This window comes from Salvelinus fontinalis, chromosome 2, assembly GCF_029448725.1.
Source record: "Salvelinus fontinalis isolate EN_2023a chromosome 2, ASM2944872v1, whole genome shotgun sequence".
NCBI classification, from domain to species: domain Eukaryota; kingdom Metazoa; phylum Chordata; class Actinopteri; order Salmoniformes; family Salmonidae; genus Salvelinus; species Salvelinus fontinalis.
Window position 1 is genome coordinate 35904843 of NC_074666.1, and position 13910 is coordinate 35918752.

General features: G+C 45.2%; 1 protein-coding gene across 4 annotated transcripts in view; it reads left to right on the top strand.

Moving 5' to 3' along the window:
* LOC129817750 (active breakpoint cluster region-related protein-like) overlaps nucleotides 1-13910 on the top strand; it is a 218147-nt gene that overhangs the window by 24033 nt on the left and 180204 nt on the right. Inside the window, exon 1 of one of the 4 annotated variants that reach the window (XM_055873322.1) lies at nucleotides 9443-9816. The exons of 2 other annotated variants lie outside the window; for them this stretch is intronic. In XM_055873322.1, the coding sequence (XP_055729297.1) occupies nucleotides 9756-9816 (61 nt within the window). In that variant the 5' untranslated portion in view covers nucleotides 9443-9755. Of the gene's footprint in view, nucleotides 1-9442; nucleotides 9817-13910 lie in introns of those variants that run through there. One more of the 4 variants, XM_055873297.1, reaches the window with a different exon arrangement.

Here is a 13910-nt window from a genome sequence, read left to right on the forward strand (position 1 = left end):
CAGTGATGCAACCCGTCAGGATGCTCTCGATGGCGCAGCTGTAGAACCTTTTGAGGATCTGAGGACCCATGCCAAATCTTTTCAGTCTCCTTAGGGTGAATAGGTTTTGTCGTGCCCTCTTCACGACAGTCTTGGTGTGCTTGGACCATGTTAGTTTGTTGGTGATGTGGACGCCAAGGTACTTGAAGCTCTCAACCTGCTCCACTACAGACCCATCGATGAGAAAGGGGACGTGCTCGGTCCTCTTTTTCCTGTAACTATCATTATCAATTGTAGGCTTCTTATAGTAGGTACCTTGTATAACCACCATCAGGCTGTATTGCTTAGAACGCGTCCTGTTTAGTGTTAATACCGTGACTTACTTAGGTCTATATTTCAATATATAGGCTACTGTACCAAGCATTCATTCATGTCGTCACACAGCATACGAGTGATTCATGCTTCGAAGTGCTATCAAGCATTTTAGTTTTAAAATTAAATAACAAAGGGAGCTTAGAATATTTAGCCTAACCAATACACAGGGTTGGGGACTAACGGATTACATGTAATCCGTTACATGTAAGGGATTACAAAAAAACACGTTAACTATGATGACACACCAAATGTGTTTGCGTGGTAAAATAGCAGAAATAGGCTTTTGTAGGCTACAGTCCAAGCTACAGTATGTCTTCCAATGGTGTGACTGCTGTCGGCATCCTAAGATTATCCAAATTGAATAAACACATGGAGGTAAGGGTGACAGTAGTGGTGTAGTCTACGACGATACGGATATCACTTATTATTGATATCTACGTAGCGCATTGTGAATCACTTTGCTGCTCTCTCATTTAGCTATTTGCGCCTTAAGAATTGTGGTTGTTGTGAATGGCTGTTCACAATTCCAAATGTGTATTTCAACCCAATAATGGTTGAATTCAAGTAGTTTAAGCTGCCTATCAATCATTTTGTTTTTGAAACGAGTTGACAGCTAGTGAAACATGCGCTCTTGCAATAGATGCATATTTCCAGATCCAAGCCTTAGAGCAATAAAAGCCTCAATTTTATTCTAATCTAATTCATGCTGATAAAAAAATCGATAGGCCGAATGGACACATGCTCAAACTTACACACTTATGATAGACTTAAAGGGGCAATCTGTAATTGCTACATCCATTTTTGGACTTGTACAGTGGACTTATACAGTTGAAGTCGGAAGTTTACATTTAAACTCAGTTTTTCACAATTCCTGACATTTTAATCCTAGTAAAAATTCCCTGTTTTAGGTCAGTTAGGATCAGTACTTTATTTTAAGAACGTGAAATGTCAGAATAAAAGTAGAGTGATTTATTTCAGCTTATATTTCTTTCATCACATTCCCAGTGGGTCAGACGTTTACATACACTCAGTTAGTATTTGGTAGCATTGCCTTTAAATTGTTTAACTTGGGTCAAACGTTTCGGTTAGCCTTCCACAAGCTTCCCACAATAAGTTGGGTGAATTTTGGCCCATTCCTCCTGACAGAGCTGGTGTAACTGAGTCAGGTTTGTAGGCCTCCTTGCTCGCACACACCTTTTCAGTTCTGCCCACAAATGTTCTAAAGGATTGAAGTCAGGGCTTTGTGATGGCCACTCCAATACCTTGACTTTGTTGTCCTTAAGCCATTTTGCAACAATTTTGGAAGTATGCTTGGGGTCATTGTCCATTTAGAAGACCCATTTGCGACCAAGCTTTAATTTCCTGACTGATGTCTTGAGATGTTGCTTCAATATATCCACATAATATGTGTTCTTCATGATGTCATCTATTTTGTGAGGTGAACCAGTCTCTCCTGCAGAAAAGCACCCCCACAACATGATGCTGCCACCCCTGTGCTTCACGGTTGGGATGGTGTTCTTCGGCTTGCAAGCCTCCCCCTTTTTCCTCCAAACATAATGATAATCATTATGGCCAAACAGTTCTGTTTTTGTTTCATCAGGCCAGAGGACATTTCTCCAAAAAGTACGATCTTTGTCCCCATGTGCAGTTGCAAACCGTAGTCTGGCTTTTTTATGGCGGTTTTGGAGCAGTGGCTTCTTCCTTGCTGGGCGGCCTTTCAGGTTATGTTGATATAGGACTCATTTTACTGTGGATATAGATACTTTTGTACCTGTTCCTTCCAGCATCTTCACAAGGTCCTTTCCTGTTGTTCTGGGATTGATTTGCACTTTTCACACAAGTACATTCATCTCTAGAACACAGAACGTGTCTCCTTCCTGAGCGGTATGAAGGCTGCATGGTACCATGGTGTTTATACTTGCGTACTATTGTTTGTACAGATGAACGTGGTACCTTAAGACATTTGGAAATTGCTCCCAAGGATGAACCAGACTTGTGAAGGTCTACAATTATTTTTCTGAGGTCTTGGCTGATTTCTTTTGATTTCCCATGATGTCAAGCAAAGAGGCACTGAGTTTGAAGGTAGGCCTTGAAATACATCCACAGGTACACCTCCAATTGACTCAAATTATGTCAATTAGCCTATCAGAAGCTTATAAAGCCATGACATCATTTTCTGGAATTTTCCAAGCTGTTCAAAGGCACAGTCAACTTAGTGTATGTAAACTTCTGACCCACTGGAATTGTGATACAGTGAAATAATCTGTCTGTAAACAATTGTTGGAAAAATTACTTGTGTCATGCACAAAGTAGATGACCTAATCGACTTGCCAAAAATATAGTTTGTTAACAAGAAATTTGTGGAGTGGTTGGAAAAACGAGTTTTAATGACTCCAACCTAAGTGTATTTAAACTTCCCACTTTAACTGTGTGTATATGTATGTGTGTATATATCCATTGATTCTTGAAGAATATAACTTAGAAATGCCTCATGAGCTTAGTTAAACTGTCACTCCATGAGAACCCAAAATTTAAGCTTGTTTTTCTCCAATGTTTGTAAACATTGGAAATGTAAATACACACTGTATAGCCTCTTGACATGGTTAAAACAATAAGTTTATATCATTGATGGTCAGTCCTTGCATCCGTTGCTCTGTGTATTAATCTGAGAGTGCAGGATCCACAGCCTGTTCACCCCGCTATCATCCAGAAGGCGAGGTCAGTAGAGGTGCATCAACTGGGACCTAGAGACCGAAACAGTTTTTGATCTCAAGGCCATCAAACTGTTTAACAGCCATCACTAGCCTGCTACCACCCGGTTACTCAACCCTGCACCTTAGAGGCTGTGGCCTATATACATAGAAATAGAATCACAGGCCACTTTAATAATGGAACATTTGTCACTTGAATAATGTTTACATACTGCTTTATTCATATGAAAATATTGTGGCAGGGAGAGGTGAGGGGAGTGGTAATTGAGGAGAGCTATCTTGCATGTAGCTGGCTCCACCCCCAAGTCTTATATGGACTTCCTGCCCCAACGAGGAAATGCTTGAGGTTGTTAGGCCAGGGAGTGCTTGGGGATAAAGGGGGAAGCAGCCTGCACAGCGGGGCAGAGTAGGAGAGAACCAAGCGCGTTATGAAGAGTGGGAGAAGAGAGCACACTATCTGTGAGATTACACGTTGTGACCTGGACTGTCGGACTAACCCCCTTGTGTACCGGACTGGATTGGCTGTGAACCAATCCAGGATTACTCCTGGAAAACCAAACGGAACGGACAAAGAGAATTGCTTGTGGACTGTGAGGTGATTGGTGAATTCCCCCAAAATCACAATTAAACTTTCCCTTTGCATTCTATATGTGCTGGTGCCTGTTTTGTTATTGAACTTGGTGATGTGGAAACCTCACACCCTTGATCTTGGTACAATGCTGTATTCTATGCTACTGTATTTTAGTCAATGCCACTCCGACATTGCTCGGGGGGGATGGTGGTGGTGTATCTTGTCCGAGAGCCATGTTTCAGAAAAGCAAAGAATATTGCAGTTTTGAGAGTCCCGGGTGGTAGCAAATGTGACTACATTGGCCAGTAGAATGGAGGGAAGAGGTGGCTGGTTTTCCCTTTGCCTTAATCTCACCAGGATCCCCCCCCCCCCCCCTTTCCTCTGTAACGCTGGCGTTTCCGCTTGAGTAGCCTGACAATTGGGTCAAATTTATTTCTGTTGGAGTTTACATTATAGGGAATAGGCTGGCTTGATGGGTCCTCTATATTACTTCACCCCCCGGAAAAACATTTCAGCATTCTTTGGAATTCTGATCGGTTTTATGTAATAACTAGAAAAATAAAGTTAGTTGTAACTTTGCATTGGGACTTTTGATGCGTAAACTAATGCAAATCCATGTTACATGTGGTTATGTTTCCTACACTTTAAAATGGTTACGGTAGTAAGGGTTAAGGTTCGGGTAAGGGTTGACCATTGGGACATCCCAAGGATCCCTGATTGCACTAACCCTCAGTGTACTGCGCGTCAAGTACTCTCACATAGCTAGCTAGCACTCGTCATGGAAATGGGGGTGGCGAAACGTGAATTTGGACCAGTCCCTGACAAGTGACAATGAATCCATACATCAAAATGTAGCTACGAAGTCCTACTTTGTAACCGGCTATGTTTATTTGTCTCTGAAAACATTTGAATGACAGAGCTTAAAGAATAACCTAAACAAAAAGCAAATATAACACACTAGATTTCCCGGGCTTCACTAAATGGCTATAATGTTAACATTACCACAGAGTTGAACGTTAACATGGCAGTTGCTTTACATGTGGTCATAGCATCCATGTGTCACCACACCCAACACCCTACCATTACACTTCACGTAACAGTATATGACCAGTGTGCATTTTTGGCACTTTATTGAGCTGGCAAGCTTCTATCTACTCAGCACTCACAGTAGAAGCAGTAACAGTTAGTTCACAGTAGTTCACTCTCCTTGGTGTAGTTGCGTTCGGGGATCGTGTCCAGTCTTGCTGTAGCGCCACGGCAGGTAGGCTTTTAGCCATGTAAAGAGCACCCTCTTCAGGACAAGTAAATGAAATGCAAAAAAGGATAAGGGGTTATTGGTTCAAAGTGTTTACTCCACATTTTATATTGGTCCTTTTTCGGTGGATTAAACGGCAGTACAGATGCAGCCGTTAAAGGCTAATATCGGCCGGCAACATCTGTCAACCAATAAATCGGTCGGGCTCTAATCAGAACGCTTTTATGGATGAGTTGCTTGCTTTTATCCTCTGGTTTTGAATTTAAAATATTATTTTTCAAACTCTTTGTCCTGATTGTAATCTGTAATGAGTTGACTCAAGTGCCATCACTATCACATCAGAGCACAACACAACATGACACACTATTCATTCAAGAGCGGCTGTGCATCAAGGCCCCATTTAAAGCTTTTTGCCTCTCTCTCTCCATCCCTCCTGGTGATGGAGCTAGTCATGTGGAAACGGGTCTGTCTAGTTCCTGTGTATGGAACTAAAGGGGCATCACAACTCCCCACCACACACAGACACACCCCTCCCCAGTGGTGTGGGAACGGCGAGAACATCAGCCCAGGGAATGGTGGAGGGCAGTGTGGCACCACACCCCCCTGGTATAGACTGACTGCCCCGGAGAGACTGAGGAGGGAGGGCATGGAGGTTAGTGCAAGTTGACTGGAGAAGCACCTGCAGCCACGCTCCTCTGTTCTCCTTCTTACCCCCTCTCTCCTCCCAGTCTTTCCCTAGGGAGACAAGGCCAGGGGCGGGGCTGGTGGGGTGACAGAAATGAGGGGGAGGGGTAGATGAGGGGTTCAGGGGTATCTGGGCAGAGTGGAGCTGGGGAGAACACAACCTGGTGATTGGCTGGTGGGCTGGCCTGCTAATTATGTACAGACATGCACATGCATCCCCCACCCTCTTCCCATGCCAATAGGCTGTGTTTGCCATAACAAGCAGAATTGGGGAGTGCCATAGCCACATCCTGTAGTGAATATTGTAGGAGGGGGGGGTGTGTATGGGGGTCATGCCTAAACTGGGCTCCCCATGTTAAGTGGTATCATGCCCCCTGTGACAGCCAGCTAACCAGTCTGTCTTTGTCTGGTATTGTGTATAGTTTGGTGCCTTGCGATTATTGCCATTCCTTTGTTACTTAGGTTCACTGCTCTACTGTTTGGGAGTGGAGTAGAGTAGGCTAATTTCTTCTCTGTAAACATCACTTAGCCCATTGTTTGCCTGGGATCTACAATGAAGGGACTACTGGCTGTAATATCTCCCTCTACCCTCATCCATTAGGTAGTGTAATATTGAATGATTTTTGTTTATTTAATTTCAATGGTAATGTATTCTACTAACAGACATTGATGTTGATTATGACTGTGCCAAGCAGATTTTCTGTGGCTGGTGCTCCAAGGCCTCTGTAAGGAGGTGAGAGGTCATATGTGATAGCTTGGCTCCCAAGAGAGGGTATTGATGGGGTCATGTTACCCGCTAGGATTGACTGGGGTGGGGTATCCAGTCTACCCCTGCCATCTGGTCCCCTCTGCCATCACACAGAAGGACCCAATACTGGAGAGAGGCCTGAACTGGGTGGAACAACGGGATGCAGACGCTCAGCCCTGCTCACTCACAAGCGCACACACATTTTGTTATTCTAACCAAAAATAAATTCCCATTCAAAATCCTATTTCCCTTTACCCTAACCTAACTCCTAAACCTAACCCCTTACACTTAATCTAACCCTAATTCTAACCCTAACCATAATTCTAAACCTAACCACTAAGCTTCAAAAAGTTGTTGTCTTCATGGGGATGGAGGAAATGTCTTAATATTTTACTATCCTTGAGGGGACTTTGGGGGATTTTAGGTCCCCACAAGGATGGAGGAACACACACACACACACACACACACACACACACACACACACACACAGTTTTAGAAGTAAAGCATTAACTTTGTGTTGTGTCTGTCACATTACTGTAGAAACTGGGTTATGGACGGTTTTACCCCACAGCGTGACTGCTCATTGTAACGCAACAGGAAGGTTTAAAACGCGCCACTGTGAATGTGTTCTCTTTGTTTGGCCCCTCCCGCAGATGATTGGTGTTTAGTGTTCGTGTGTGAGAGTGGGGGAGGTTGGTGTTGGCTCGCAATGCCCTGTTAGATGGAGTGTGCCAGACACAGGCACACACACTTTGTCCTGGTTCTGTGACTGTGATGTGACAGAATGTTAGAGAGCACGGCCCGCCCGTTGTCCCAGATTAAAGACAAAGGATGATGATCAGGGCTCTGCTGCTCATGAATCCATCATTGATGAAGAACCACTTACCTCTCTTTCTCTCTCTCTCTCTCATGGCTTTTTTTTGTCTAAACCCACATCGCTAACACTTGGAAATGGGTTTGTCTTTTCAAATGATTTCTCTCACCTACATCTGCTGTTTAAAGAATATCATTGTATGTTTTTATGAATCAGTTTGAATGACACATCAGATACAATGTATGCAGACTTACAAACACACAGAAGAGCTAGCGGTGCAAATAAGGCAGGGATGGATATCTTCTCAGACGTGACCTCTGGCTAGATTAGACCTGTGTGTGTCTGCATGTGCGCGGGCACGTGTGTGTGGAGGCCCCACAGACTGGCCACTTCCAGCTGGCAGTGGCACATTGCGCCCTGTGTATCGTGGAGAGACAAAGAGCAGCGCTCTAGGCCAACTGTGTCTCTAGGAGGGGACCCTCCCACAAGGCTTTGTGTTCTAATTGATGTTGTTCTGCCTCACATGTTACCCCCATCCTAAAGGGGGGAGAGAGCAGGGGAGATGTTTTGGGTGGGTTGGATGGGGGTTGCAGGAGAAAAAGGAGGGGTTGGAGGAGAGCACTTCTCTCATCTTCCCATAATGTTTAAGGAGAGAGCGGGTCGTTTGGGGGTTGAAAGTAAAGGGGGGGAGGTGGAGGGAAGAGGGAGCACTTCAGAGGGTCTTTGTGATGCATGACTTTAAGATCTCTGTACACACACACAGTTAATTGGTTCGTTATTGTTAGGGAGGAGAGCGGCTTGTGAACAGTGATTTCTCAATGTTAAAGGCCTGACGCTGTCAGATTTTATTTGCTGCTACAAGCCTGAACAACTGCAGTCTGTATCCGTGGCCATGCTGAAGGACATTGAGCGGTGCGTTTTTGGTGGTTAACTGAATTTCGGTCAATATCAAGTTTGCGGTGTGTGTGTGTGTGTGTGTGTGTACTGCTGTAGTAATTCCCAGTTCCCTGTGCTGATCCCACTCAACTCTGTGTATCTGTGGAGATGTCAGACACACACATGAGAGATTTACCACCACTACTATTACTACCACAGTAGTGTCTGAGGAGTAGGGACATGTAGTGATGGTCACTGGTCCGCTAGGTTTACTTGGTGAAGAACAGGAGAGAGCTAACATGAGTGTCTTTTTCATTTGATTCCGAAAGTGTGTGTGTGTGTCTGTTTCTAGTGCGAAGGGGGGGGTATCAGCCGAACAGTGAGGAAGATATGGCTCGTTGTCACGGGAATGGAGAAGAGAAAAGATGACAGAGCCCATCTGCCCCTCCTTCTCTACCTCTTGTTCTATTGTTTTCAGCACTACCCTTCTCTACACCCACATCTCTCTGGCCCTTTACTGTCATCTGTTGTAGACTTCCTTTTATTTTCATCTCTCTTTCATGCTCTCTCCTCTGATCTATCTCCTCAACAGCGTCCCAGAGAGTCTGTCTGGAGAGACACACACACACACGAACTAGTCTCTTTTGTCTCTGACACGATCACAACAACCCCTCTGCCCCCATCACTTCCTAACTCCATCAGTCTCAGAATCCGGGTAAAACATTTGGTTCACCTGCATCGGTCCATATCACAGACAACAAAAAAATCCATGGCAAAAATGGAAAGACGAAGTAGACAATTCTTTGGTCCTTTCAAAACCTGTTGTATGTAAAATATTGTGCACTATTGCTTGGAAAATAAATACATGTGACTGGATGACAACATAATGATTTGTTTTCAACATTAGGGCTGTTTTCCTAAAGAACTTAAATCTGCTTCCTGTTTTGTTTCCTTGTCACGATACTAACGAGTATCGCGATACTGGTATTGTTCCTGCTCTAATCACAAACTGGAAGTGGTGTCTTTTAGTACTGGCCAGTACTGTACAGCCAACAGGACTAGTCTTGTCCAGTCAGGAGAGGGGTGTATTTGTGGAGCCATTCAGAAACACATTAGGACACACAGGCTAGTCTTCCTAGTCCATTAGTACACAGGCTGTATCAGAATATTACAGTACAGACAACTGGGCTAATGCAACCTCTTGAGAGAGAGAGAGAGGTCTGTTTTTGTTTGATGTCTCCCTGTCCCTGAGAAAGGACATGACATAGAAACATCATGTGGAGTTTCTGATGTTGATGTGCTCATACCAGAGCAAGAGACATGCAGAGGAAGAGAACATACGAGGAGAGAGAGGGGATTGGATGAGCGAGCGAGAGGAGCTGTGCGTGCATGCTCGAGAGATGGAAAGAGGGAGTGGGAGTGAGCGAGCAAAAGAGAGCGAGAGATAGGGAGTGCTTTCCCTCTTCCCTAGCAACGGTTGGCTGTGACCGTCTCTAGCCTGTCGTTTTTTTCTCTGCCTGTCGTTGGAGCTCAGTCTGAGAGCAACCGTTAAAGCAGAGGGCTGGTACACACTCGTTTATTCTCTTGTTCTCTCTGTCTGTACTCCTGTTGGACCCAAAGTGTTTTTTTTGTTGGTCTTTTGTTGCCTGAGATGACGACTGCCTTTCACCTGTGAAAAAGAAAAAGGAGAAGAACAGAAAGGGAAAGGAGTGTTTTTTTGAACAGGAATCGTTGCTAGGAGGATGGAGCCCCTGAGCACTCGTGGCCTCCCCCGACTCTCTTGGATAGATACACTCTACAGCAGTATGTATCACTCTCTACTCCTCTCTTCCTCCATCTCTCTCTCTCCACTCCCCTCCCAGACCACATCCACCCGCTTGGACCTGAGATGTCTGATCACGTTAGGACCAGAGACGTGTGTGTGTGTGTGTGTGTGTATGTGCGCGCGCACACGGCAAGCACACTTTTGTGTTTAGTCACCGCTCCCAATTAGCGTCCATCACTGTAGTTACCCATAACAAGACACCCCAGTCCTACATGTGTTATTTCACCTTCCAGGAGCACTGTTTTGCTCATTAATCTAAAGTGCGCGTGTTCGTGCTTTTGGACGTGTGTGTGTACAGAGCACCGGTCGGGCTGTATATCACATTGAACCATTATATTCATAAATTGAACTTGTATCTCATGATTTGAAACTGAATCGACTGAATATTGCATTTAGTTTAAAAATTTGAATTCAATTGAATATTGAAATGTAATATTTATGTGTTCAGTTTCAATATGGTAAATATTGCATTCATTGTCTTGGTATCAAATTTACAAATGCATAAGTCTCATATTTTAAAATGAATGCAATATTCAGTTCAGTTTCAAATCATGAAATACAACTTGTGTGTTACACATTCAAAAACATGAAATTCTAATTAAATATCCTAATACACATTCAAAACAATGCAATTCTGCACTGAAATCGCTCAAATGATCTTCCACCATTTGAAGAGCTCAAATAGGAGCATATTTAACCAACTTGGACCTATAGACTCCGTGTTGATTGCAGAGAGAACTCCATGTACTTTTCTAACCAGGACACACGTGCTGATAGCGAGTCATTAATCCATTCCACTGTTTTTGTCCATGTAGATTTTTCACTGTGGTCAGTGTCTTTATTGAACAGTTTCTGTGAATGGATGTTTTCTTTATCTTGTAAGTAGCCTAACATAGTGCCTGCCAAAACACTGGTTTAGAAAATGACTCATCATGAATCATCATGATTTAATGTATTTTTCAATTTAGGATTAGGATATTCTAGAAATGTACAGAAGATGTAGTTGTTTGTATTAACTCACGATTCTATGGTGTGTGTGTGTGTGATTTGTACACTGACTGCACAGTGATGGGAGCACTGATGCATGAGACTTGTTATGTTGAGTTTTCATGCTGCCTGTAGAGCTACATTAACTAGGGAAAAGGAGTCGTGAACACACACACACTTAGATGCGTTACCCTTACGTGAGTGTGTCGTGATGTGGTTCAGTCTTTTCTCAGAGAAGTAGAGATTAGGTTATGTAACAGCTTGTTGTTTGTTCTGCTGTATAGCTGTTTTCACTTAATCTGCCCCTTCTGGGGTTGAGCGAGAGAGGGATGGAGGGGGAGAGAGAAGTGGAAGGAGAGGAACTGTGGGCGCGATGGAGAAGAGCGAGGTTGATGGAGGGGTTTTAGCAAGGGGGGGGACTAAGAGCATAAAGTACCATATTATCACGCCAAATGTGTTTACCAAGGAAAACATCTGTTGGCCCAGGTAATGCTTTGTGTCTGTGTTGATGACTTCATCTGAGAACCTGCCATGCTGGACACAGAGCATCACAAACAATCATGTCAATTTTTTCCAAATAATCGTGTTCATCCCCCCCCCCCCATTCCTTGGGGGACGTTAGCCTACTTGTAAAAATAGATGGGAAAAAATAGACCACATTTAAAAGACATTATGAGACCGATGTTGGTCTAATAATGAATATGGGCCGGTGTGAAGTGCCTAGCAGCCAGTGATGGATTGAATGGTCTCCTTTGGCAGCAGCGCTGACAAAATAACACAATGAATGTGTCATTTACACGTCGCATTCCCTGTGTGCATAGGTTAGATGGCGAACAAAGACCTTCCAATGATGGAATATTAGCATAACAGGAGACAGTGTTGACTCAGATGTCCCTAGACCTTATTGTTAGATTGTCTTGAGGGCTACTTCCATTATATTGAAGGCTATGCATGTTCCTTCCATTCCTTGTCCTCTTTCATTCATCTCTCCATCCTCCCTTTATCGTTGCTCCTCCTCTCATGGCTTGTCATGAGTAGCGAGACAGATCCAGTGGACAGGTGAGGGTGATGATGAGGAATGTTGCAGTAAATCACACTCACGTTGTGGTGATATTTTCTACTCCAGTGTTTATTGGTTAGCTTCCTTTACTGCACCAATCTTGGCCCGGCCAGCCAGGCCCCTCTGTGTCTAATGATAGTCAGTATGAAGCATGACATGTCAACACAGAGTGGTGGGTAGTAGGAGGTACCCGAGGCGGTTCCACTGTCGCAGCCATGACTGTCGCGCTCTCTCATTGTCTCACACACACACACACTTATCACTCATTCATACAAATATCTCCCTCTTCAGAGAAAGTTCCAAGACCTCTCCCCTCTGTCAGACCCCTTGTCAGAGTCACCAGTCAGCTCAGAGACCAATTGTCTCTGACAGCTTACACATGCACTTGGACACTCCTTGGGTACAATAAGATGCACAGCCAGACATGACTGTACCAATATATAGCCTAGGCTAGCATTAGCAGCTTGTCATTTGTTGCAACTACCTGAATAGCTTGTTCTCGTAACGGTTAAATCTAATATGATATTTCCATCCATATGAGCACTGGGAATGGTTTCAGTGTCTCGTCTCCAGTATTTTCACTTTAGCTCGATGCCCAAGCCAAACGTACGGGTCCAGTATAATATATATTTAGAGACATCTCCAGGAACATTCCCTAAGCTACTGTAATGTCACGTCGATGCTGAAGCAAAACATCAAAGGATAGAGATTATGTAAGAGCCTTCAATATGGCAGCAGAGGACACACACACACACACACACACACACACACACACACACACACACACACACACACACACACACATAATCCTAGTCACTGCAGGGAAGGCTAACTTGGGTTTTTAGCTCCACACACTTATCAAGAGGCAGAGGGGGCAGTTTGGCTGGCAGTGCCACTGCTGTGCCAGTTGTACAGCTACAGCCAGCTGCCTGTAGTGCGTCTGCCCGGACTGCCCACTGGGATGCCAGGCATCACGCCACTGGGAGGCCAGGCATCACGCCACTGGGATGCCAGGCATCACGCCACTGGGAGGCCAGGCATCACGCCACTGGGAGGCCAGGCATCACGCCACTGGGAGGCCAGGCATCACGCCACTGGGAGGCCAGGCATCACGCCACTGGGAGGCCAGGCATCACGCCACTGGGAGGCCAGGCATCACGCCACTGGGAGGCCAGGCATCACGCCACTGGGAGGCCAGGCATCACGCCACTGGGAGGCCAGGCATCACGCCACTGGGAGGCCAGGCATCACGCCACTGGGAGGCCAGGCATCACGCCACTGGGAGGCCAGGCATCACGCCACTGGGAGGCCAGGCATCACGCCACTGGGAGGCCAGGCATCACGCCACTGGGAGGCCAGGCATCACGCCACTGGGAGGCCAGGCATCACGCCACTGGGAGGCCAGGCATCACGCCACTGGGAGGCCAGGCATCACGCCACTGGGAGGCCAGGCATCACGCCACTGGGAGGCCAGGCATCACGCCACTGGGAGGCCAGGCATCACGCCACTGGGAGGCCAGGGTGCAGGCTGAATCAGGCCGTCCTGGGTGGCTGTGTAATAATGTCACCTATTAGAGTCCCAGCTGGGGTTAATTTGTAATCCCCAGCACGTTACATGGTCATGGTGTTAAGGTATTTTCAGATGTGAACATGCCACTGAGGTATCATCTCCTTGTGGCTGCTGTTGAACTCTGATTCTGTACAATTATCCTGTCTTTGGCTGTAGAGATTTGAGTGGAGGCTTGTTTATGAAGCAGGGTTTGGAGCCTATGCAGTATGAGAGAAGATTTTGAGCTACTGTTTGTTAGGCAAATCTTGGGTTCAGTTAATACACTCCCCATGGGGTCATTCCATGTGAAAGTGGATGGAGTGCTGTGTGGCAATGAATGAGTGGGGCGGGTAGGTGGTTGGTTTCTGAAACAGGGACTAAGTGGCTTTCCTGTATAAAACATGGTTTAGCTTATGTCACCCTCAAACTGCTTTTGCTGCTACATTTGTCTCTCCTATAGAGGATGCAATACTAGG